The sequence below is a fragment of the Solanum lycopersicum genome, chromosome 2 (assembly GCF_036512215.1).
Source record: "Solanum lycopersicum chromosome 2, SLM_r2.1".
NCBI classification, from domain to species: Eukaryota; Viridiplantae; Streptophyta; class Magnoliopsida; order Solanales; family Solanaceae; genus Solanum; species Solanum lycopersicum.
Genome location: NC_090801.1, coordinates 43,103,874 through 43,129,736, shown reverse-complemented (window position 1 = coordinate 43,129,736; position 25,863 = coordinate 43,103,874). Strand labels below are relative to the sequence as shown.

The following is a 25,863-nucleotide window of genomic DNA, read 5'->3' as shown; positions in this document are numbered from 1 at the left end:
ATCTTCATACATTATGGTTGGTATATTCCTTTTTAAAAGAAAAACCACACATTTCTTGAATATGGTGTGTCATTTATCTTAACCAGACGCACTTTTGACTTGCTTCATGGAGGACTTTTATTTTTGCAGAGCAACATTTGCTTCATTGATCCCCAGGATATTATTGTGCCTCCACATGCAAACACATAGCGTGCTTGAGATAGAGCTTTATGCGGATCAGATAAATATTCTGCATCTGCGTAATCAACCAATTTTGTCTTGGATTCCTCGGGATAGAATAAACCCATCACTATGGTCCTTCGAGGATATTCAATCATGTGCTCAACACCATTTCAATGTCCTTTTATCGGGGAGAAACTGAATCTTGCCAGTAAATTTACTGCAAAACATATATCTGGTCAAATATTGTTAGTAAGATGCACTAGTGCCCTGATTGCACCAAGATAGAGTTTCATCACCAAGAAACTCGTCATCCTTCTTTTGAGATCAAACTGAATCATCATTTATGCCAAGTGATCTCATAATCATTGGGGTACTCAATGAATGCGATATATCCACATAAAATTGCATAAAAATTTTTCAGTGTATGTGCACTGTTAGACAAATATATTATTTGTCAAATTAACAATCTGTAGGTCAAGACAAAATTTTGTCTTACCAAGACCTTTCATAAAAATACAAGGACAATCAGGGTCATTCTTTTGTACCTTTTTTCTTCCTTGACTATTTCAATCCATATAAGGATTCTTGAAGCTTTATTGGAAAAGTTTCTTTCAAACTCTTATATGCTTCAGACACCTCGATTGTTTCAAGGATTTTCATATAACCTTCATTACAATTTTTCATTACATGCATTCAAGTTTTTCATATGTTGCCAGATCAAAACAAACCTCATTGCATCCACCAAAGGAGAAAACATCTCTAATAATGTCAGGATTTTTGCGATAAACCTTTATGCCCCAAGGCACAAACCGTATTTGATATCTTACGGTTATACTATCGCATAATAATTTATTTGTACCCCACTGACATTATACCTTGATTTATGGACTACCAGTCCAAAATGTCACTTTTCTAAGTGAAACAAAATATACTTGAATTATGCATTTTACTTGGCCAACCATTTATCTGTCCACACTATATGACAGATTTGAATTCAAGATCCTCGTCACAATTTATATCATTGAGCGCTACCTCATATCAAAGATACCGTCGACGGTTATTTGATATCAATTCCAACAAGACATAACTTATCGAGATCTCTTCATTTTTCATTATTTCAGGTACCTGAACCTTTTTCAAGATTTTATGAATTGTTATGTCAATGTGCTCTTTTATAGCACTTGCCTCATTATCATGACCATATTGATCATTTGCTCCTTCCTTCTTCAAGGAATTCTATATTTGGAATCGATTGGTCTATTACGCTTCCGGCGTATCATAGACTCTGTCCTTCAAGGACTTCACATTGAAGCATTCGCAGCTGAATTAGATCATAGGGTCAGTGCATTCCTCTGGCAACTGATTTGCAACATTATGCAACTGAATTATCCCTTGAACTTTAAGTTCACATATTTATTTAAATTGCCTTCACATTTTGAAGGACTATTTGAAGAACTTATAGTGTTCTTCCTTTTATCATTACCACAATGATGACTATTATAATTATGTCCCTCCACGCCCTTATTCATATCATTAATCATTTGTCATCTTTCAGACTAACATTCACTGCTACCACATTCATATGATTGAATGGAGCAAGTTAACAGGCGGATTTCAGAGTTATTACATGTTGCTACCACATTCTTTTCAAGGAATGAAGCAAATTCAATAGAACGAATTTCAAGACTTTTCATCAAAGCCTAGTCATCATTATATCATCATTATGGTGCATTGACTCAAACTCAATGTCTTATCCATATAAGGCGTTTTACGTCATAATTCTATGGGACTTGAACCCAATCACGGTGCATCAAAACTCAAATTGATGTCTTACCCTTTTGGTGCGATAGAACTTGAATCTATCGTCTTATCCTCAAATATTTTTCATTATGGTGCATCCGGACTTTAACCTGATGTCTTACCCTTTTGGTGCGATGAAACTTGAATCCATCGTCTTACCCTTAACCAACGGTATAATAAATCGAAGTACAACATGACTCATCCTTTGAGTCTTTCAAAACAATCAAAATAACATTCAAATTCATGCTATTAAAATTTTATACCTTTTTCTATTTAAGAAATTTTGTATAGCATGTCATATTCAACCAATAGTAGTATATGTCTTCGGTTCCTGATAATTGTTAGTGACTGAATACTATTTTTATTCTAAATCATAAAAATATTCTAGAAAATACATACCTGATTTTATGCATATAATACCTTGATTCTCATAACGAGATCAACCAAAACATGAGTTAAAGAAAAAGTAAAACTCAATCTTAATTGGCTAGAGACTCGTGCTGATAACGTGTTATAAAATCAAGCTTATGGCAATATAAATATAAAGAGATGAAGACAAGAGGAGTAAGATGGAAGATAAGACTTTCTTCTTATTCAAGAATATGCAAATCTCATATGTATCTATATTACAATAGTGAATGAACAACCCTATTTATAGAGTGAGAAATCACTTCAAAGGTCACCATATTAAGTATCATAATAAATAGATACATTCTTATCCAAAAAGGTTCATGTAACCTAGTGAATATGAATGGTTGTTCATGTACCAACCTTATGGACTATCCACTCATTCAATGAATTTATAACAACTAATATTTATAAAATATGGATATTTTTACTTAATATGTTATTTATTTTGACTAGTTTACTAATTTTTCCTTTTCTTTGTTGGGTTGAGGCCCAATATTCTCTAAGTCAACATTATTCCTATTCGAGAAAAAGAAAGCTGATATGTAGGAACAAAGATGATATACGAGCCTATATACAGTATATGCTGATGATATACATCTGATATACATTTTGTATATACATAGAGCCAAAAGCCCAATCAGCAGCTAAAGGCCCAAAATCTAACCCGGACGGATAGAAATTAAATTTGGGCCATTTTTTATGGAAAAATTATTGACTTACGTGTCTTATGTTTTCCTTAATTATTTCCAATATTTCCATCTTTTCTAAAAACCTCTAAAGTCTCTTATTTCTCTCCTAATTCTAAATTATTTTATAATGTATCTGAGTTAGTTATGTATATGTATCCGGTTTATTTTATAATATAATTGAGATAGTTTGTAATATATTCTAGCTACATATTATGTATCTGATTTGTTTTACCTTTTCAGGAATTAATATAATTATAAACTAAATAGGAATAGACTGTAATTTCATATTAAAATTATGTGATTTCAAAAATTTGTAAAAAGAATTTCTCTTTATTTTTTTGATTATTTAATTGTAATTTATTTGATTCTCACTTTAACTTTTAGATTAGACAATTAAATTTCCCTTAAAATGAATCACCTCTGTTTTATCTTGATTTACATCATTCAGCAAATGTTCATACAATTTTGATTAGTCTGGTTCATTTTCAAACATTTCAAAATCATTTCAAAATTAAACTTTTCTTCAAGATGACTTTAAATGCATGTCTTTTACTTTGATTTTATTCCAATAAGTTAGTCAATGTTTCTAATTAAATTGTTAGATAATCCCATGGTAGTGGACACTTTAAATGCTAACACCTTCTCAAAAATAGAAATATGAACCTCTTACCATTTTATCTTTTAAAAAATTAAGTCATCTTAATTTCTTCAAAAAGTTAAGTAGCTAGCGACACTCTTTCTAATTATAGTTTCTTAATTGTTTTATAATTAAAACATTTCAAATATGAATATTTTATAAAAGTAAATCACGATACATTATTAAAATATTTATTTCCACCACTGAGTTAAAATCTCTTCAAGTTTTGAACTAACTATCAGTGTGAATAAATTTTAATAGATCCGTTTTTTTTCAATTTGAAAATGATGGCTTTTTGTGATGTCGGCTTCACATTTGATTCCCACAAAGCGATTGTTAATGTGATACAAGGAAGCATGTCAAGCATGTAAACAATTAACAATATAATACTGATATACTGGTAAAAATTATCATCCTACTTTTCCACTTTTTCTTCAAGCGAAATAAGGTCCTCATCTTTTATGAAGGTGTTGTCAACTTTAGGAGGATTCTTTTTGGTTAGCACATGAAAATATTGAGAAGATTTAAGTAAGAAATTTTTTTTACGCATCCATCTCTTGCATTGAATATCGTTGAATCGAAATTACGTCTTAAGGCTATCACTATTTACAAATAAGAAATTATTCCTTGCAAAAATTAGAAAAACAACGGGATGGTAAATTAGATAGATAAATGGTGTTAAAATTACAAAATATTACAAGGTATAACGATAGAATAAAGAGTGAAATAAAGTGAGGAGTTACAAGTTTCATCAATGGACAAAACAGATGCTACATTGATCAATACACTTCAATGTAAAAGTAATGCACACCGAATGCAAATGTCACAAAGGTCAGAATGGGAAATTAAGCATGACACGTTGACTTTTGGAAATACATACGCAGGTCCCTAAAGTTGTTCGCGCTTTTCCCCAGGTACCTCAACTAACCAAGATTCCTATTAAATCCTTTAACCCCCTATAATTTGGTCCTTTTAAATATTCTTGGCTGATGTGGAGTCAAACGTGATCTCACGTGCTTTAAGCGCGTGCAGACGCTTTAAAAGCACTGATGTGGATCTTGAACCACCCACCAACGATCTTCTTCCCCCTTTTAACCCTAATTTCTCTCATTCTTCCATTATTTCTCCTCTTTTGTTTCTCTTCATCCCTTATTTCTCCTCTTTTGTTTCTCTTCATCATTATTTCTCCTCTTATATCTCTTTTTCATTGATTCTTCTTAATCATCAAGTTTCAATGTCGAATTTATCTTCTTCATCGATTTCTTCTTCTTCAACTGCGAAGGTACTATGTCAATGTGAGAACGTTGTGGAAATGAAGACCTCATGGACGCAATCCAATCCTGTACGTAGGTTCCTTTGTTGCAAAACTTCAAAAGTAAATCAAATTCATTTTTTTGTCCAATATAGTAAAGAATCACCTTATTTATAATTCAATTTTTTTTCTTTAATTTTATAGGCACGAGGTGGATGTGGATATTTTCGATGGTATGATGATGAAATGTCTGCTCAAGCTAGGAGGGTGATATGGGGTTTGTTGAAAAGAGTCAAAACATATGAATTGGAGAGGAATCGATCAAGAAAAGTATGGATAATATGCATCATCGTAGGGGTGATATTGGCTACTTGGATTTGTGTAACAAAATAATCTTAGTTGATTCATTTGTCTTCTATTAGATTCCTTCATAAAAGTATGTATGGTAGATTCTAGTGTTCTTTATGGGCAATTTAGATCGATTTTTCTATTGTAAATGCCTTGTGTTTTTATTGTAATGATTTAATTGAAGGAATGAAGATAATTTGTGCCTCAAAAGCAGTAAAAATTGATCATTCATGCCATTAATTTGCTCTAGTGAGCTCCAAGTTTCAAAGCAGTCAATACAAATTTCTGCTGCTAATTACACAACCAAAAAGTGACTTTTCTACATAAATTAGGCATTCTTTGGTGCACTAGATGTTCCACGCTTGTTTTTCCTTGACTGAGTGATACGTTGCAACTGTGAATCAGTGACAGCATCTCCACCATTCCACTTGAGTCCTCGAGGCTTATAACCAATATCAATATTTGTTGGAGATGCAGCCTTATAAACTCTCGAATTGATAACTTTTTCTCCTGAAGTACCAGGCTGCATGGAAATATCTTAAAATGAGACTTTATATAGTAGAGTAAGAAATGAACAAAATTATGTATACACTTACATTAAAGGTTTGACTACCACTTGCATTTGTATAGATGCCAAATCCTATAGTCTTGGTCCTTTTTTGTCTTCCTGTTGATATTTGAAGCTTCCACAGCCCTTGGTTGATCAGGTTGCTGACTTGATACACCTCCAATGTTGAAAACACTGCCTCTTCCAATTTCACTGGCAGTGCCAGTACCTCTCCCAGTGCCTCTACCAGTACCTCTCCCAGTGCCTCTCCCAGTGCTTCTGCCTCTGCATGTGCTTCTGCTTTTAGCAGGTTGTTGCTCTCTTCTAACAACTGAAGAATCAAAACACATAGAACTGCCTTGATGATTGAATACTGGTGGCTGACTTGAGCTTGATGGTCTACTAAAAAGTGGTGGCTGACTTGAACTTGATGGTTGGCTAACAATGGTGGCTGGCTTGAGCTTGATGGTTGGCTAAACAATGGTGGCTGGCTTGAGCTTGATGATTGGATAAACAATGGTGGATGGCTTGAGCTTGGTTTCCTGTTTGGGTAGCCTCCAGGTTGTCCCATTTCAGCCTATTAATACAGTAATAATAATTGATTATTGTAAATAATTGAAGCTTATTGTAAATGTATTAGAAGAGAATAATAACTTACCAATGTTGGACAAGATTTTTTGTTGTGGCCTACTTGATGACACAGTGAACATGTCATTTTTACTCCTCTTTTGGATAACTTTCCATACTTTTTTCTAGGCTCATTCTTTGCCTTTCTTCTGCACTTTGGTGGCCTACCAGGCATGACTTTTGGTTCAGGAGGTTCAATCACTACAACACTAGTGTGAGGCCACATTTTCATGTTTCGTATTGGCTGTAGAAAATGGTTATAAGCCTTCAAAAAAGTCTCTTTCCTATACCAATGTACCACTTCATGTTCAGGTTCTATGCCTTTGTGCTGATATGCAAACACAGCATGTTGACATGGTATGCCCCTCAATTGCCATGTTCTACATGTACATGTCTTCTTTCTTATATCAACAATATGTCTGTATTGACCATCTAAGATTTCATACCCAGTATCACCATTGAATCTAACTTCACAAAATCTAGCAAGATCTTTGTTCTCTTCTAGTACTAGTCTAGCCATAGGAGAGATATCTGAGATCCAAGTTTCAGCAAATTGCCTCATTGCAATATTTCTGTTCATTATCTTGTGCCTAATCTCCTGTAACATAGTTATGATAGCCTTATGTCTAGCAACTAGTATCCAAGAATTAAAAGTTTCACACATATTGTTTTCAACAATGTCACACTTAGAATGCTCTTTAAAATATGCTTTGCACCAAGTAGTTTTTCATAATGCAACAAGTCCTCACAAATTTTATTACCTAATTTGTTGAGTTTATCCATCTCATCTTCAAATTTCACTTCAAAACTTGACTTAGCACATCTCCAGAACTGTTTCCTTCTTTCTTCACCACTCCATAATTGATGCCAGTTGGACCAGATATGTCTAGCACACCTTCTCTGCTCACTATCTGGTAGCAACTCACATAAAGCTGGTACAAGGCCCTATGTAAGCAGTTGTAGCACAAACATTAAAAAGTATTAGCAACACAAGAAAAAAATAATAGAAAAGAATACAATACAAAAACCATCTAACCTTCTGCATATCTGACATAACAGTCACTCCATGTCCTGTGCCTAAGTTCAGATCTTCTATCAAGTACTTGAGAAAAAAACTCCAACTATGTTTTGTCTCTGTGTCAACAACAGCCCATGCGATTGAAAACATCTGTTGATTTTCATTTCTACCAACAGCAACTAACAATTCTCCCTTGCAAGAACCCTTCAGAAAACATCCATCAAAACCAATAATTTTTCTGCATCCTTCGAACCAACCCCTCTTCAATGCATCAAAGCAAACATAGAAGTAAACAAACAAAGTTTTTCCTGGCTGAGACTCTCTATCTGTCCTCACCCAACAGGAAGTACCAGGATTAGTATGTTTAATCATGTATGCATAATCACACAATCTTGAAAATTCCATCTTTCAATCACCTAAGAACTCCTTGATAATCCTCTTTTTTGCCCTATGACAAACAGTTCTTCCAACATATAACCCAAATTTTTTTCTCACCAGTTCCTGAATTTCCCATAATCTTATATATGGTTGACAGGTAATTTCATCCTTGAACTTTTCTGCAACAAACTTAGATGTACACAACTTGTTCTTGGTCGATTGAGGACATACATGCACAAGATAATAATTTTTGACAACAAAATCACCAGAATCTTTATCTATACTAGCAAACAGCAACCATTTACATTTCTTGTCCTCACATTTAACTCTAACTCTTTTTTTGTCATTAGGCTTCAATTTTGACCTAGTTTTATATTGACAAGAATAGTCTGCAACAACTTTTCTAAATTGTTCAGCACTTTCAAATACCATACCAAGCTCAAAAATTGCTACAACACAATCAGGATCAAATCTTACCTTTTTACTTTTTCTTCTTCTTGGTAAATCAACACCCTTCACAAATTCTGAATCCAATTCATCCCTACTGTCTTCACTGTCCAATTCTAAGCTATCTATATATTGCTCATCACCCCCTAGTCTTCCAGTGTATCTAGCAGCCTTATTCCTTCCTATGTCTTCAAAGCCTATGAACACGAGCTGTTCCAAGCTTTATTTCCTCAGTTTGAGTAGGTTTTTTCTTTTTCACTTTGTTTCTCCTTTCATTTCTAAGAGATCTTAATTCTTCATCAACCTCAGAGTCATCCACATCAAGAATAGCATCCTCTTGAGAGTCATCACTACTTTCTTCATTTGATTCAGTCCATTCCACATCTAGATCTGATATATCTCCTGGCTCAACTTCCACATTAACATTTTCAGATTCAGCCTCATGATTCAACCCTTCACTTGCAGTCACATTTATATCCTTCTAAGTCTTCTTCAACGACAGACCCACAAAGCAAACCTGTTGTGACCACTTCTACATCATCCACCACATGCTTTACATAAATGTCTAAAAAGTCACCATCTTTTAGGTCTTTGATGAGATTTACTAATGTTAAATCAGTGTCCACCTCAATAAAGCCATTTTTTGTGGGGTCTTTAACACAGAACCCACCAACAGTAATATACCCCAATTGTTTAGTGTAAAAAAGTAACTCGATTATTGAGAAGTGGTCCTTGTCGATATTAACATATTCCACCTCGGCTTTCCCTTTATAAGTAATTCCAGTTTTGTCCTGAATAAACTTACCACCATGATGAAAACGAGTTATAATAATGGCGTCCATAAGATTCCTTGAAACAAGGCCCCAAATTTTTCTGACACGTTATGAACAATAAAAACCAAAAAACCCTAACTCTATCTAGATATTAACAAGAACAACCACATTGATACTAAAACCCAGTATATATCAATAAGAAACACAGGATAAACACATATATTAAAAACACACAACCACAACAACATGCTCGTCACTTACCTCACATTCGTCAACTCGAAAATCGTGAATGAACTCCAAAGTCGACTGCAATCTTCGATGATTCCTTCAACAAAACACTCGAAATCACTTTAAAATCTAAGAATTTCTGTTGTAAAAGTCATTGAAAGGGAGAGATTCTTAGAGTTTTCTCGTTTGGAAACGGGTTAGAAGTGATTTGGGGGGAAATTGATTTTTAGGTTTGATGACTTAATATGTGGCATTGACATGTAATTGGGTTGGAGTGTATTGGTCAAAATTTCCACGTGGGGAAGGTTCATCTCACGCGCGTAATTACCAAAAATTATTTATTGAAATTTGGCTCCACATCAGCCAAGAATATTTAAAAGGATCAAATTGTAGGGGGTTAAAGGATTTAATAGGAATCTTGGTTAGTTGAGGTACCTGGGGGAAAAGCGCGAACAACTTTAGGGACCTGCGTATGTATTTGGCCTTGACTTTTTGAAAAGATATATGTATGTATGCATTATGATGGAAGATTAAGACAAAATACATAATCAACTCCCTAAACTTGTTGGGTTTTTTTCCTCAGGTAGCTCAATTATGCTATTTTTCTATTGAATCATTGAACCATCCATAATTTGTTTCTTTTTAACATCGTCGGTTGATGTGGAACCATATTTTGTGAGGAGTATTGATAGAGGATACATATGTTGTTCCAGAACTCATTAGTCCAATTGATAGTGAAAATGTTCGAGAATAATTTTGTTTTACTTCAATTCATTTGATCACATTAGAAAACAAATGAGACTAACACACAGTTAGTCTTCATTCCTTCAATCAAAATTATTACTATAAGAACACAATTGAAGGCATTTACAGTAGAAAAGCCTATCAAAATCAGCCAACAGTGTTTACACTACAACAAAAATGACCATTAGCAGCATTTAATTCTTAATTGTCACTAAATATATATCTTTAGCGGCAATTGTCACTCTTTGTATATGTCCCTAAAGCCTTTAGCGACATTGGTTCTAATGGCACTTAACTAATGTCGGTAAAAACTTTAGCACTCTCTATTTGTGTCAATATTTAATGCCGCTAAAGTTATTTTTGTTGTAGTGTTAAAAGGAACAGATTATGGGTGGTTCAATGATCAATAGGGAAATAGCGTAGTTGAGGTACCTCAGGGGAAAAACCCAACAAATTTAGGGATTCGCTTATTAGTTTAGCCAAAATTCAAAATTCTGCATATGCTTGTGCAATGTCATTTAGCAAAATTATTTTTTTTCCTCTCCTTTTATAAGAGAGTTTAATTAAAATAAAATAGAAAAGAAAAGAAGGATTTTGGACCTTGAAAAATTGTGAACGGCTCTAAAGGAACAAGTCAATCTCAAAGAAATAGACAGGCAAAGGCAACAATATTATATTTCAAATTAAGATTATCAGCCAAACTTTCTTTTTCTTTTTTACCCCCACCAAGAAAAAGGGACTTTGTATCTATTTGAATTACATCAATATCACAAAATAAGTTGTTGAATTGACCTACCAAAGAATTCTAATGGTTCAAAAAAATAAGCTATAACATGTATGTATGCACATAATTATAGGACCTATGTGTTGATGTAGCAACATCTTTTTTTTGTAATATCTTGTAATCACAAATCAATATAGGTTTCTAACTTGTTAGAAAATTTGGTCATGTTCAAAAATCAATTTTTTTTTCAAATTTGTAATACGATCAGAGTCTTCTCATTCATACACGTCAAAAAAACTGAAAATACTTATAAATTTTATAAGAATTTTTTTTTAGGAATGATTGATTTGACGATGGTCAATATTTAACATCAATCAAAGAGTTCATACATGCATGCTGTATTGATCATAGGAAAGTTGAGTACCTAGCCAGGAATAATTTAACATGGTATATATATTGTTGTTTTAACATAGATTTCCATCAATTTTTATTTGTCCATTATACTAGAACTAGTTGTTCAGTTTGAAAAATCAAAAGATAATTCATCTTTTTCTGCCTATTCTATCCTTGATACTAAATACTATTCAATATCTAATATATTTCTTGAAATATTAATTTCATATACTCAAAGGCATGTGTTAAATTAAATCAATTATCATATTACTTATTGTTACGTAAGATGTGTGTCAAATTAATAATTGATAAATATTATTATTGGACGAAGGAAGTATTTGCATAGGGTATTCGACACCATAGCTATTAGATCCATAATTGATATTGATATGTAGAAGGAAATTCTCCCAAGAATTAAATTCCAACAATTCTTCTTAATTAATTTGTCCTGTGCGTTTAACAATAGTTAATATATAGTAATTTCATCAAATTATCATGTCTATGACTTTCAATGTGTTGAATTCTCTCTTGAACAAATGCATTTTTAAAAATAAATAAATAAAAAGGTTGCTTCTAGAAATGCTCTTGGCATCTGTTTTGATAACAATAGCTTTTTTTATTCTTTTAGTGTGAAAGAAAGGAAAGATCTGAATATGCCAAATGCTAATTATGTTGCTCATACACATATTGGCTAATCAAAGAGACATCACATCATATATACTTGATTTTGGTGCCGTTTGCCTTCAATGCTCTCATATTCTACAAGTGCTAAACATAATTTTGTTAAGTGCTATAGTGTTTCTACAAACATAATTTTGTTGTGGTATAATGATGAAGTTGTTTTATCCTTAACAAGAGATTTCGGGTTCAAATTTTGGATATATATGAAGAAAATTATCAAATCTTGGATATATATGAAGAAAATTATGTTGAAAGTGTCACCTTCGGTAGGAGAAAAATAGAAGTGTCATAGTTAGAATTACTTCACCTTTTTCTTTAACCAATTATTATGTACTCATATTTTATTGCTATAACAATAACATATTCGTACTGTAATTTTTACAAGTAGAGTTTGAGAAGAATGTATACATAAGTCATTACTTTTATCTTGAAAGATATAGACTGTTTTCGATAGATCCTATCATGACGAATCTAAGATTTTTACCAAAAGTTTAAAAAATAAAAATGAAGTGCCTAAAATTTGAACTTGAAATCTCAAGGTAAATGCAACCTGCTGTCTTTGTGTTTCGAAATTCAAAATCTATGTGCATATAAAAAAAAATATCACCTCATTTATACAAAGTAATTTTTCCCCAAAAAAATTCGGGTAAACACCTTCCCCTAGATCCACCCTAGACCCTAGCACACATATTGTTAGGAAGAGTTTAATAGGTCAAAAATGATTTTCGCAATTGTTCTAGTATGCATGAAACTTGAGAAAGCAGAAATAAATCTTTTTGAAATTTGTGGACTTTGTAACTATGTCATTGGTAATATTTGTGTGGGAATAAGAATTTTAAAAATTATATCTTAAACATGTCATATTCGATAGATAGTAATTAATTATAAAGTTTTTACTTAAAATTTAAAATTAAATTACTTTCAAATATAAATCATTTCCTTAAGAACTGATTATAAGCTAAAAAACTATTGCATAATTAACTTGCTATTAAACTATACTAATAATATATAGTTTGGAATTTATGGACTTAAATATGTCACCGATATTTGTGTAGGAATAAGAAGTATGAAAGTTAATGATGGTAAACATGTCATATTCAATAGCTAGTAATTAATTATAAAGATTTTATTAAAATTTGAAATTGAATTGTTTTCAAATATAAACAATTTATTATGAATTGACTATAAGCTAAAAAACTATTGCATAATTAACTTACTATAAGGATTAGACTATACCAATAACATATAATTCATATTTTTGGAATTTATGGACTTAAATATGTCATCAATATTTGTGTAGGAATAAAATTTTGTAAAATTGTGATTTTAAACATCTCATATTCAATAGCTAGTAATTGATTATAATTTTTTTATTAAATTTAAAATTGAATTATTTTTAAATATAAATCGTTTTCTTAAGAACTGATTATAAGCATCAACATGGGTGTGGTGCAGTGGTGAGACTATTTCATCCTTAACCAGTGATCTTAGGTTTGAGCCTGGTATGGAGTTAATCATATTGGGAGAGTCACCCTTGAATGAGCTCTGGAATCCATGATTAGGATTTAGTCAATGCTCCAATATAAACTCCGAACACCGAATTAAAAAAAAATTATAAGCTAAAAAATCTGCATAATTAATTTCCTATAAGGATTAAACTATACCAATTAGGTAATAAACATATAATTATTTTTGACATGTTTAATGTATATAACTTAAATCATTTTTTGACTTTTCTGTCCAAAATTAAGAGAAACTCCAAGTATAAAGAAAAGATGACGGACAAGAAACATCTAAGAACAAACAAAGCTTTGGCCCATTCGACAAGACATCACTATTTAATTTTGTTTTTGAATTTTAATGAGCAACCATCATCAACAAATTTGAATATAGAGTTTTATTGTATATTATGATGAAATGTAGAAACTAATCATTTAAAGTTGTCCAGTACTTAGCTGGAATGAAAGGGTATTTAGAAAAGACAGTAAACAATTAATACAAATGAAGTAAACAATATAAATCTCACTAATCTAGATTCTAATTATTAGTATTTATTGTAATTTCAAATATTTTTTCATGTATTTCATTTCGTTGGTTGGATACATGTATCTTAACTCAAGAGATAAATCTTATCGAGGAATTGACAAAGCAAGATATATGTTTAATTAGCAACTTTTGAGTATATCTAATCTAACAACTTTTTAAAAAGATAAAAAAAAAAGGAGTCTTTTTTCTCATTTATTTTTGAGCAACAACAAAGTGAATAACTTTTCTTTTCAGAATTCAAATTTATTTTTCAAAATTTTGAATTTTCTCTTCCTGATACACACATAATCGAGATATGTCAATAGCTAGATACATTACAAACATGTGTCTATTTATGCAATATGACAAAATTGCTCAACTAGTGAAAAAAATCACTCCCTTAAAAACTTTTGAAAATATGTAGCACAACAACTTCCTAAAAAGTTTCAAATCTCAAAATCCTTTTCATCCTTATGGCAGGAACTTTTGTAAAACAATGGGTACATTTCATATTTCTAACAAAATTTGAATAACAGTGTATCTCAAAATAAACACACTGCCTGAGATAAATAAAAGTTAATATTCATTCCCTGTATCTACATATATACATGACTAACAATACATAATAATCAAATACAAATAATACATATAGATCGAATACATACAAAAATAGTAAGATACATTGTAATAACATAACAAATACATATCATAATATTAAAATATATGCGTAAATCTTTAATAATGTTTTGGCGAAAATTATTTTTCAACTATGACTTAAATCTAATGTATATTCTCTATTATAAAAGCGAACAAAAAATATTCTTGCACTATTCATAAAGTTGCAAGATTCATCCTTCTGTCTAATTTTTTTTTTTGGAAGAAACTCAAGTCATCAACAAAAAATGTGTCAAGTTGAATGAATATATGTACACACGAAAAAGCTAGTCAAGTTGGTTTTTATTTTTATTTTTAGAGATTGAGGATTAAAATATTCTGACAAAATATATTCAAATTCTAAATATTCTTTGTAAAATAATTGTCCAAATACAACTCAATTTTCAAAAATTTCAAATAAAGTAATTATTATTTAATTTTCACAACAATACGCCTACATGATTTCACTAAATTCTACCAGTATTTTTATATATTGTATAAAATGTGAATTACATTGTCTATATAGTATATACATACTATATATATATATATATATATATATATATATATATCTAAATAGTTGCACATAATATTTTTGAAATGATTCTTTTTTTTGTTTGCATAATCTTTCAAACCATTGGATTCTACTGTATAAAATTTCAAAACTTATATATTATTGCAAGTCAATTTACTTGATTATGCAAAAAAAAAAAAAAAACTAACAACACACAAAATTTAAATTATTAGAATAAAATATTTATTTTTTTATCCATATCCTTATTCTTTTTTGATAACATTGATCTTCTTGTGTAGCTAAGAGACATGACCAAATTAAAAAATATATTTTTTTTATTTGTTCAGTTAGTTTCTTAACAAAAATAGACTGAAGGATGATTCTTGTTATGTTTTGAATAGTATAAGGATGTTTTTTACTTACATAGATAATATAAGGATGTACATTAGATTTCAGTCATAATTGAGGAATAAATTTAGCCAAAAACTCCGTAAATCTCTAATAAATTTATTAGATAAATACACTTAAATCATACACTGATAAAAATGGAAGTGTATTGGATATATCAATTATGTATCGATGCATGTGTAAATTTCCATATATATTAAAACTTTTTTATTACGTTTATGGCTGGTCAAGTCATCTCAGTGCGATGGTATGTTGCAACTTTTGATTTGTTGATATTGCTCGCTGCTCCTAGATCCGACGGACCTTCGCCAGATACCACCAAAATTTTGTTTTTTAGTCCCTTCGACTAATAATGGTTTGAAGAAAAAGGCCTTCAAGTCGTTAGAGATGAAATTTGAGTGTTGTCATAGTGCAACCACGAATTTCATATAGGTTCCATCGATACCTGGTTAGGCTCGCACTTGTTATGTCCTTCTTGTCGGCGAGTCCTAGTGGTAACTAAATGTCATAAGTGTGGTGATTTATCGGTATAAAGCTCATTGTCGAGGATTTGAGGAGGACATGGGGCGCATTAGGGGAGAGATATTGATAGTGTTGGAGATTATGGGAGGTTGATGAGGCAGAAAAATAGTTGATTATCATAAAAGTTTATTAGCATTTTAATAATAATATTTAACATATTAAATTACTTTATTTTGGAGTTATAAGAATGATCTTTTGTAGACATTTGTGTCTTAAACTATCAATTTAATCATGCTATTCATCTTTGACTTGGTAGCCATGTAATGTCATTACTTTTGGCATTATTGGTTGAATTCATTGTGAGATAAAAATATTCCAATAAACATTGGAATGGATAACTTCTACATCATCCATTAGCATTGGTTATCCATCACTTTATTTCATTCTAAATTCCTCCGTTACTCTTTGTAACCTATGTAACTCCTATTGTAACCTATGAAACTCCTAAGGCCATTATCTTCACTATTTACTACCTCCATTATCTTCCTATTCATTGCAAGGAAGACTTCTTATAGTATAAATAGTGGTGGTCTTCATTTGGTTTGATATACACAACACACGAGAAAAATATAGAGTGAGAGATTTAGTCAAAAAAGAGAGTTCTTATTCGTTGAAGGGAGGTGTTCTTTTTGTGGATCTTTAGACTCAACTCTTGTCCAGAGTTGTTGAGTTATCTTTTGTGTAAAGGTTATTATATCTCGGAGGGGACAAGTCAAAGAAAACTACTGCTGGACTGGTGAAAAACATTTGCTGCAGTGGGCTTGAATCTTCTTAAAGAGTGCGAGATATCCACGTCTCAGCCTTGAAGAGATTTATTTTCTTCATTTTATTTTCAATTGTAATCTTGTATGTTTGTTATCTAGTAAGTTATTCAGTAACAATTTTAAGGAGATTCAAAGATGGCTACAATTGAAAAAATCGCGGATGTCAAGATGGGAGACCTTAACAAGCCATTTCGGTTCAATGGTAACCATTTTAAAAGATGTAAGGGTAAAATACTTTTCTACTTAAGTCTTCTCAATGTTTCTTATGTGTTAACTGAGAAGAATCCTAGTAAAGAAGACATCACCTCTATGAATGATGATAAAACTATTTCTCATCTAGAGAAAGTGGAAAAGTATGATGGTGATTCCTATAAGTGTCGGTATTATCTTCTTAATTGTCTATCTGATAATTTTAAAGATTATTATAATAGAACTTACTGTAGTGCAAAGAAAATTTGAAAGGCATTGTAGAGTAAGTATGATACCGAAGAGGCGGGAGCGAAAAAATATGCGGCTAGTAGATTTTTCATTTTCAAATAGTGGACAATAAATCAGTGGTAGACCAAGCTTAAGACTTTATCATGAATATTGGAGAGCTTAGGTCTGAAGAGGTTAAAATTGGAGATAACCTTATTGTTTGTGGCATAGTAGATAAAATCCATCTTCTTGGAAGGAATTTCAAAAAACTATGCGCCACAAACAAAAGGAAACTTCTGTTGAAACCTTGATAATGAAAATCAGTATGGAAGAAGAAGCAAGGGGCCAAGATGCACTTTTACAAACACAAGAGGACAACATCACATCGAATGTAAATTTAATTACTTCGAATAATGCTACTCCTGATACTCACAAAAATACTTCTTTAAAGCCTAAAAAAGAAAAAATTGAAGAAAAAAAATGGTAGACCTCCCAAGAAAAATAATGGTGAAATAACCAAGAACAAAATCAACAAGTTGAAGAAAGGGATCATGCTTTGTTTGTGGCAAGAGTGGGCATATTGCTTGATTTTGCAATTTCTGAAAACGTGGTTCTAACCCTCAGGCAAACGTTAACGAAGAACCTTTTGTGGCGGTGATTACCGACATAAACATGGTTGAGAATGTTGATGGATGGTGGGCTGATTCTGGTGCAAACCGTCATGTCTGTTATGACAAAGACTGATTTAAAAAATATACTCATTTTGAGGAGCCTAAAACCATCATGTTTGGTGATGCTCACACTACTCAAGTGCTTGGAAAGAGAGATGTTGAATTGTGTTTTACTTTTGGAAGAGTATTAAATTTAAAAGATGTACTTTATACTCCTTCCATAAGAAAAATTTGATGTCTAGTTTTCTTCTTAATAAAGTAGGTTTTAAACAGATTATTGAATCTGATCAATATGTAATAGTGAAGAAAGGTATTTTTGCAGGGAATGATTATGCATGTGATGGGATATTTAAGTTGAATGTTGAAATGAATAAAACTTCTACTTCTGTTTATATGCTTTCTCCTAACAATTTTTGGCATGCTCGTTTGTCTCATATTAATGATCATTATGTTGGAATCATGAGTAGTTTAGGATTAATCTCAATGGTTAAATTTTTTTTGATAAGTGTGATGCTTGTAGTAAAGTCAAGATCACAAAAAGGCCTCATTTTCATGTTGAAAGAAAAACTGATTTGTTAGAATTAGTTCATACTGATATTTGTGAACTTGGTGGAATTCTAACTCGTGGAGATAATAGATATTTTATCACTTTCATTGATAATTTTTCTAAGTTTACATATGTTTACTTCATGAAAAATAAAAGTGATGCTTTTAAAAATTTCAAAACGTATCTCCATAAAGTTGAAAATCAGTTTGGTAGAAAAATAAAAGAATTAGAAGTGATAGAGATTGTGAATATGAGACAAATGAGTTTAATTCTTTTGTTAGATCATTGAGAATAATTCATGAAACTACTCATACTTACTCTCCTTCATCTAATGGAGTAGAAGAAAGGAAAAACAGAAGTTTGGTTGAATTGACTAATGTCATACTTATTGAGTCACATGCATCTTTAAATTTTTGGGGTGAAACTATTTTAGCTTCTTGTTATGTGTTGAATCGTGTGCCTCATAAAAAAATCAAAACTGACACTTTTGAATTGTGGAAAGGTTACAAGCCAAATTTGGGATATCTAAGAGTTTGGGGTTGTCTAGCCTTTGTGAGGCTGATGGATCCCAAGATTACAAAGTTGGGTAAGAAAGTTACTACTTGTGCTTTTTTTGGTTATGCTTCAAATAGTACAGCCTACAGATTTTATAATCTTGAAGATAATATTGTAATAGAATGTGGTGATGCTATTTTTCATGAAAATACATTTCCTTTTGATACTAAAAATAGTAGGGGTCAAAGGATTGAACAAAATATTTTGTCACTACCAAGTTCTTCTACTTCAACTTTGAAAAATAAAGAAGTTGGTCATTTTGAGTTAAAAAGAAGTCAAAGAGCTAGAGTAGAAAAAGATTTTGGTCAGGATTTTTATGTGTTTAATATTGAAAATGACACTCTAACTATGAAAGAAACATTATCTTCACATGATTCTATTTTTTGGAAGGAGGCTGTAAATGATGAAATGAAATCTCTAATTTCTAATAAAACTTGGATGTTAGTTGATTACCATCGGGTTGTAAAACAATTGGTTGCAAATGGGTCTTAAGGAAAAAGTTGAAATCGGATGGTTCTATTGATAAATACAAGGCTAGGCTAGTTACAAAAGGTTTTAAACAACTAGCAGGCCTAGAATTTTTTTATACTTTTTCTCCGGTAACAAGAATTACACTCATTAAACTTTAGTTGCTATGGCTGCACTTTTTGATTTGCAGATTCATCAAATGGATGTAAAAACTGCTTTTTTAAATGGAGACATAAATAAAGAAATTTATATGGATCAAACCAAGTGTTTTGTTGAAGCAGGCTAAGAAAGCAAAGTATGTAAACTTACTAAATTCCTATATGGCTTGAAACAAACAACAAAGCAATGGAATGAAAAGTTTGATTCCTGCATGATTGAAAATGATTTTTAAAAAAATGAGTGTGATAAGTGCATATATCATAAGTCTTGGAATAATTTACATGTGATTATTTGCTTATTTTTTGATGATTTGTTGATCTTTCGCTCTAACATGAATGTTATTGATTAAGCTAAAAATGTTCTTAGAAGCCATTTTGATATGAAAGATCTTGGTGAGACAAATTTTATTCTTGGAATAAAAATAACAAGAACATGTGAGGAAATTTTCCTTGACCAGTCACATTATGTTGAGAAAATTTTGAAAAAATATAACTTTCATGATTGCAAGCATGTTGCTACTCCTTTTGATTCAAGTGTTCACTTATTTCCTGTTGAAAGTAAAAGTGATGTAATAAATCAAAAGGAATATGCTAGTATAATCGGAAGTTTGAGATATGTGACTGATTGCACTAGGCCTGATATTGCATATGCATTAAGAGTACTTGACAGGTTTACAAGCAAGTCAGATAATGAACATTAACATGCTATAACAAGAGTTATGAGATATTTAATTAGGAAAAAAAAATTGTGGTTTGTTCTATAAAAAATATTTTGTTGTATTTGAAGGCTTTTGTGATGCAGATTGGAACACTTTGTCAGATGATTCATATTCTACCACTGGTTATGTATTTACTTTAGGTAATGGTGTTGTTTGTTGGAGATCAAAAAAGCAAACTATAATTGTTAACTCTATCATGGAGGCTGAACTAATTGTTTTAGCTTCAGTTAGTGAGGAGGCGGATTGGTTAAGAGATTAGTTATTTTAAATTTCTTGTTTTGAAAAATCAATTCCACCTATTTTAATTCATTGTGATAGCACCACTGCAATTGGTAGAGTTCAAAACCGTTATTACAACGGCAAATGCAGACCTATAAGAAGAAAACACAGTAATGTAAGATCATATTTGACAAATGGTACCATTAATGTTGATTATGTTAAATCTTGTGATAATCTTGCAGATCCTCTTACTAAGGCCTTAACAAGATAAAAGGTCTGGAGCACATCGAGGGGGATGAGATTGAAGCCTATAAATCCTTGAGTCATATATGAAGAAACCCAACCTGGAGACTAGATATCCTATAACCAGGTTCAGAGGGAAAAACTAATCATATGATGACTTGTTGTGAAAAATGCACTATATTTTTATTCCCTGCCTATAATGTGAGTGCATTGTTTCCTGTAGTTTGTGAAGGTTGAGTAATTAAACTCTTAATGAATATTTGTAGCCCGTATGGGTGGAGTGTTAAGCTTACATGAGAACTCTCGACAGATTTCACCTATGTGATGTGTGGAAGTAGGTCGCTTCCTATGAGAATGGGGCTTATTCTCAAATGCACTCATGAAACTGGGATAACACATGACCATAACGTGCTAGCTATTAAAGCTCATGTAAACACCTTGATTATTATGTGTAAGCAGTGATATTTTATTTCCCTTAAGCAGTCATAGTTCAAGTCTGAGACCACTACGACTCTGGAGTAAAAGTTACTGTTTCACTAAATGGAGGTTGAATGCAAATTACACATTCATTATGCATGATAGTGTTCCTTCAGCTGATATACTCTCTTATCTAAATATTAAAATGAGAGGGGGATTGTTAGGTTATTAACATTTTAATATTAATATTTAACATATTAAATTGCTTTATTTTGGAGTTATAAGAATGACGGTTGGTAGGCATTTGTGTCTTAAACTACCAATTTAATGAACTATTCATATTTGACTTGGTAGCCATATAATGTCATTACTTTTGGCTTTATTGGCTGAATTCATTGTGAGATAAAAATATTCCAATAAACATTGGAATAGATAACTTCTACATCACCCATTAGCATTTGTTATCAATCACTTTATTTCATTCTTAATTCCTTCATTACTCTTTGTAACCTATGTAGCATATGTAACTCTTATTGTAACCTACGTAACCTATGAAACTCCTAAGTCCGTTATCTTCACTATTTACTATCTTCATTATCTTCCTATTTATTGCTAGAAGACTTCTTGTAGTATAAATAGTGGTGGTCTTCATTTGGTTTGGTACACACAACACACAAGAGAAAAATATAGAGTAAAGGAGTTAGTCAAAAAAGAGAGTTCTTATTAGCTGATGGGAGGTGTTCTTTTTGTGGAGCTTTAGAATCAACTCTTGTCCAGAGTTGTTGAGTTATCTTTTATGTAAAGACTGTTGTATCCTGGAGGGGACAAGTCAAAAAAAACTACTGCTGGACCGGTGAAAAAACATTGTTGCAGTGGGCTTGAATCTTCTTAAAGAGAGCGAGATATCCACGTCTCAGCCTTGAAGAGATTTATTTTCTTCATTTTATTTTCAATTGTAATCTTATATTTTTTTGTTATCTAATAAGATTTCACTAACAAAATATAAATTGTGAAATTTATTGAATGTAAAAATAATTAATTAAATCCTAATATTAAGAGAGGTTGATAACAATCATATTTGCTATAGTGCAACCACAGGGTACTCAATTTTTTTGGGTGCAAACTGCATATCTTAGGCACCCAAGAAGCAACAGACAATGTCAAGATCAAGTGTTGAGGTAGAGTACAAGGCACTAACCTCAACAACAAATGAAGAGTCTGTGTAAGTTATTTTAGCTTTTTGAAAGTGTTAGTCAAAGTTAAAAATAATTTAAAATAAGTTTTAAAAAAGTTAAAAATAAGTACTCTCCTATTTATTTATTTTTACTTTAAAGCTATTAAAGTTTGACTTTTTAAAAATTATTTTTAAAAAATTACTCTACTCGTTTAAAATAAAGATCTAGTTTGATTTGAAACGGAATTTAAAAAAGAAAGAAGATTTTTTAATCTTATGTTCAAAATTAAAATTATGTCAATTGTATCAAAATGTCATTTAATTTTGTGGCCTTAAACATGTCATATGAAAAGTTAAAGTCAAAGTATTGTCAAAAAAAGAAAGAATCATACCTTTTAAAACAGACTAAAAAAAATTAGATCATAATTTTTAAACGGATAAAGTAATTTGATAAGTTAAGCTCAACGGGTTTGAAATCACTAAAACATCACCTACTTTCTGATAGATATATAGGCGTATATTTGAAGGCAACACAAACACTATTTTGTGATATCATCAGTTGAGTTATAAATAGAGGCATATATGATGTACCTAAGCTATATCAAAAATAATTTTAGCGGTAAAAAATATACGTATTAATGTAGAGTAGTAGTATTTATCGGCATTAATTAATTATTATTGAATTCAATGTCGTTTTAGGCTTGTGAGACACTTACAAAAGAGTGTTAATTGTCGTTAAAAATATATGTTTAGTAACAATTAAGCAATTGTCACTAATTAAATACCGCTAAAAATTATTTTTAGTGTAGTAATAAAACTATCTACCAATAGACGTATGATCCTTTCTCATTCTCTTGGGCCTTGGCTGTGTGCTTCTACAGTTTCTTCTGTCACTAGAAAATATTTTACTCCAAATATTAAATTTTTCGGCGAGAACCTAAATTATTAAAAAAATATGATTTATGTCAATGGAAAATGAGACGAACCCACGGGCCACGGCCCACCACATTATTTTGCCAATCAATTAATCTTCCTACACCTTTGATTTTAGGAATTTAAATCATGTTTTTGTCAAATTTTGGATGTGTGGAAAGTGGCACATAATACAAATGTTGAAGCTTTTATTGGATTCTTATTCATAGCTGTCAAATCCCTCTTTCAAAACTGAATTGTCATTTAAAATGATATCACGTCGATGTGAGTTAAAGAAATCTAAATTAGACAGTTTACTTTTTTAAAAAAAAAAAAAATCTTGATGGTTGTTATAAGAGCCCATACGATTAATCAAGATTTACTTCTGTGGAATATGACATTATTAATTAATTGAAAAAAAAGAGATATGTTATTTGTGTGACTAGAGGCTTAACTAAGCATAGGTTCGTGGGTTCAAACGAATTCAATAGTATTTTTTTAGATTTTATATATATATTAGATAATTAATTAAATATATATGAATATTCATTTGTAAAATCACTAACAAAATTACTAAAAATAATTAAATATATATGTATATTAATTTGTGAATTGACAGTTCTAAAGAAAATTTAGAACCCTAAATTTTTTATCCTGACTCAACCTCTATTTGTGTACGTGCATTTTAATATTGGAAAGAATGCGAAACATTCATATTTTAACCAAAATATTTATTCGTTTATTTTATTTTCTACTGTGAGTTGATATAATTTGTGGTATGCACATCAATATATGCTAACACTGAGAGATCTTATGATAGTTGGGTTAGGAAAATATTACATAGTATGGTTAGATCCCACAAAAGTAATTCATGTCTAGTAATAGTTAGTTTGGATTATGTATGAAATTAATACGGTGTTTGATTTGCAATTGAGAAACTTATATATCTAATTTATGTGTAAATTGTGAGTAAATGTATGTATAATTCTATGCTAGATTGAAAATAAAATAAATAATACATGAGTAATTAAACCTTGCGTATTTAATCTATCCATAAAATAATACATAACTTTTCTTAAAACTAATCCATATATTACTAATACAATTATAGCCTAAGTTATCAAAGAGTTCACATATATTATGAATTCCACATATATTATATTCCTCTTTTTTCATTTTCATAGTGTAAAATTTAGTATACATTTGTTCTTTTCTTTGTCTTGATTGAATTATAAACTATTGCTTTTTTCTTAGTTAATATCGACCGCATACATAATATCTAAATAATAATTCATTGGAATTAATGTTTGATGGAGTTATTTTGAATGATGTTAGCTCTTTCTTGGCAATTCTTGCTAAAGAGCCATCATATGTTAGGGCTATTATTTAATGTCAATGTTGTCATCTTTCACAAGTGTTGGTTATTTATGAATTTAAAAAAGAGATAGACTTCGTCTTTAACACCAATCTATATTCATGAATTAATTATTGTTTAAGGAGAATATTAATATTAATTAAACATGATGAAACGATAAAGACGGTACCATATATTATATGTTATGTATTTGTTTTTAATTTGACGTAAACATTCACTAAAATACATTCTTTCTTAATGAATCTGCATGAATTGCGCTTGATTTGGTTGGCAATAAGATCTCACGAGTGGTTGTGTGGACTTGTCATTCCTTAATCAGAAAGACCTAACCCTTATTTCAGACTTTTTGCTTTCAAATTGAAAAGCCTTTATGATATTTAAAAACAAAAAAAAAACAGCCCAAGAAGTCCACTTTGGTGGCAAAATACTAGATTAGAAAGTTAAGTCTATCAATTACTTGATTAAGATTGGACTAGGTATAGATATTTATTATTAATAATATATTATATTTTTATGATTCATGTATATCTGATTAAATGATGTAATTTCAAAGTCATGAGTTTAAGATATGAAGGTTGTTAAAGGATGAAAGTGTAATACACTAGCTATTTTCAAAATTCAAATATCATCTAGAAAAAGATAAGAAAAGAGAGTTGCATCAAAGAAGAGACACGAACATAATTATAAATTTGAACACAGTGACATTTGTGAAGAGTTGGATGTATGTACTTCATTTATGACATATTTACGTGAGACGTTTTTTTTAGGCTAAAGACATAAACAGATTCCTAAATTTGTTGGGTTATTCTTCTTAGATACCTCAACTATGACATTTTTCTATTGAATCATTGAACCACCTATAATTTGTTCCCTTTAAACAAACACTATTGGCTGATGTGGGACCATATTTTTTAGGGGTATTGATAGAGGATGCATATGTTGTCAGAACTCATTAGTCCAATTGATAGTGAAAATGATAGAGGATAATTGTGTTTTACTTCAAGTCATTTGAACACATTAAAAAACAAATGAGACTAACACAATTTGTCTTCATTTTTCAATAAAAAAAACATTAAAATACGAACACAATCGAAAGCACAATAGAAAAACCTAATAAAATCAATAATTGTGTTTTACTTCAAGTCATTTGAACACATTAGAGACTAACACAGTTTATCTTCATTCTTCAATATAAAACATTACAATACGTACGAACACAATCGAAGACATTTACAATAGAAA

General features: G+C 30.8%; 1 protein-coding gene and 1 long non-coding RNA gene across 3 annotated transcripts; one reads left to right on the top strand and one right to left on the bottom strand.

The window, feature by feature from the left end:
* The first annotated feature begins 4,918 nt into the window (after positions 1–4,918).
* LOC138341703 (uncharacterized) lies at positions 4,919–5,509 on the top strand. Its single transcript, XR_011214558.1, has 2 exons — positions 4,919–5,041; positions 5,156–5,509. It is a non-coding gene; the product is annotated as an uncharacterized lncRNA (long non-coding RNA).
* Positions 5,496–8,877, bottom strand: LOC112940978 (uncharacterized). 2 transcript variants are annotated; one of them, XM_069293298.1, is made up of 5 exons: positions 7,510–8,877; positions 7,235–7,418; positions 6,505–7,071; positions 5,896–6,423; positions 5,496–5,822 (listed from the first exon to the last, which is right to left on the bottom strand). In XM_069293298.1, exons 3-5 carry the CDS (start codon positions 7,051–7,053, stop codon positions 5,628–5,630), a joined length of 1,272 nt encoding a protein of 423 aa, XP_069149399.1. In that variant the 5' UTR covers positions 7,054–7,071; positions 7,235–7,418; positions 7,510–8,877; the 3' UTR covers positions 5,496–5,627. The 2 variants fall into 2 exon arrangements, with proteins under 2 accessions (XP_069149399.1, XP_069149398.1); XM_069293297.1 differs by having other exon boundaries at positions 6,505–7,418; positions 7,510–8,844.
* Between the last annotated feature and the right edge of the window lie 16,986 nt (positions 8,878–25,863).

Bases quoted from the DNA above. Each gene is read 5' to 3' on its own strand.
- LOC112940978 (XM_069293297.1), bottom strand. From the start codon at position 7,137: ATGTGTGAAACTTTTAATTCTTGGATACTAGTTGCTAGACATAAGGCT. The intron at 6,424-6,504 runs GTAAGTTATTAT...CTGTATTAATAG, and splicing joins AAAAATCTTGTCCAACATTG to GCTGAAATGGGACAACCTGG. The intron at 5,823-5,895 runs GTAAGTGTATAC...ATTTCCATGCAG, and splicing joins GTGGTAGTCAAACCTTTAAT to CCTGGTACTTCAGGAGAAAA.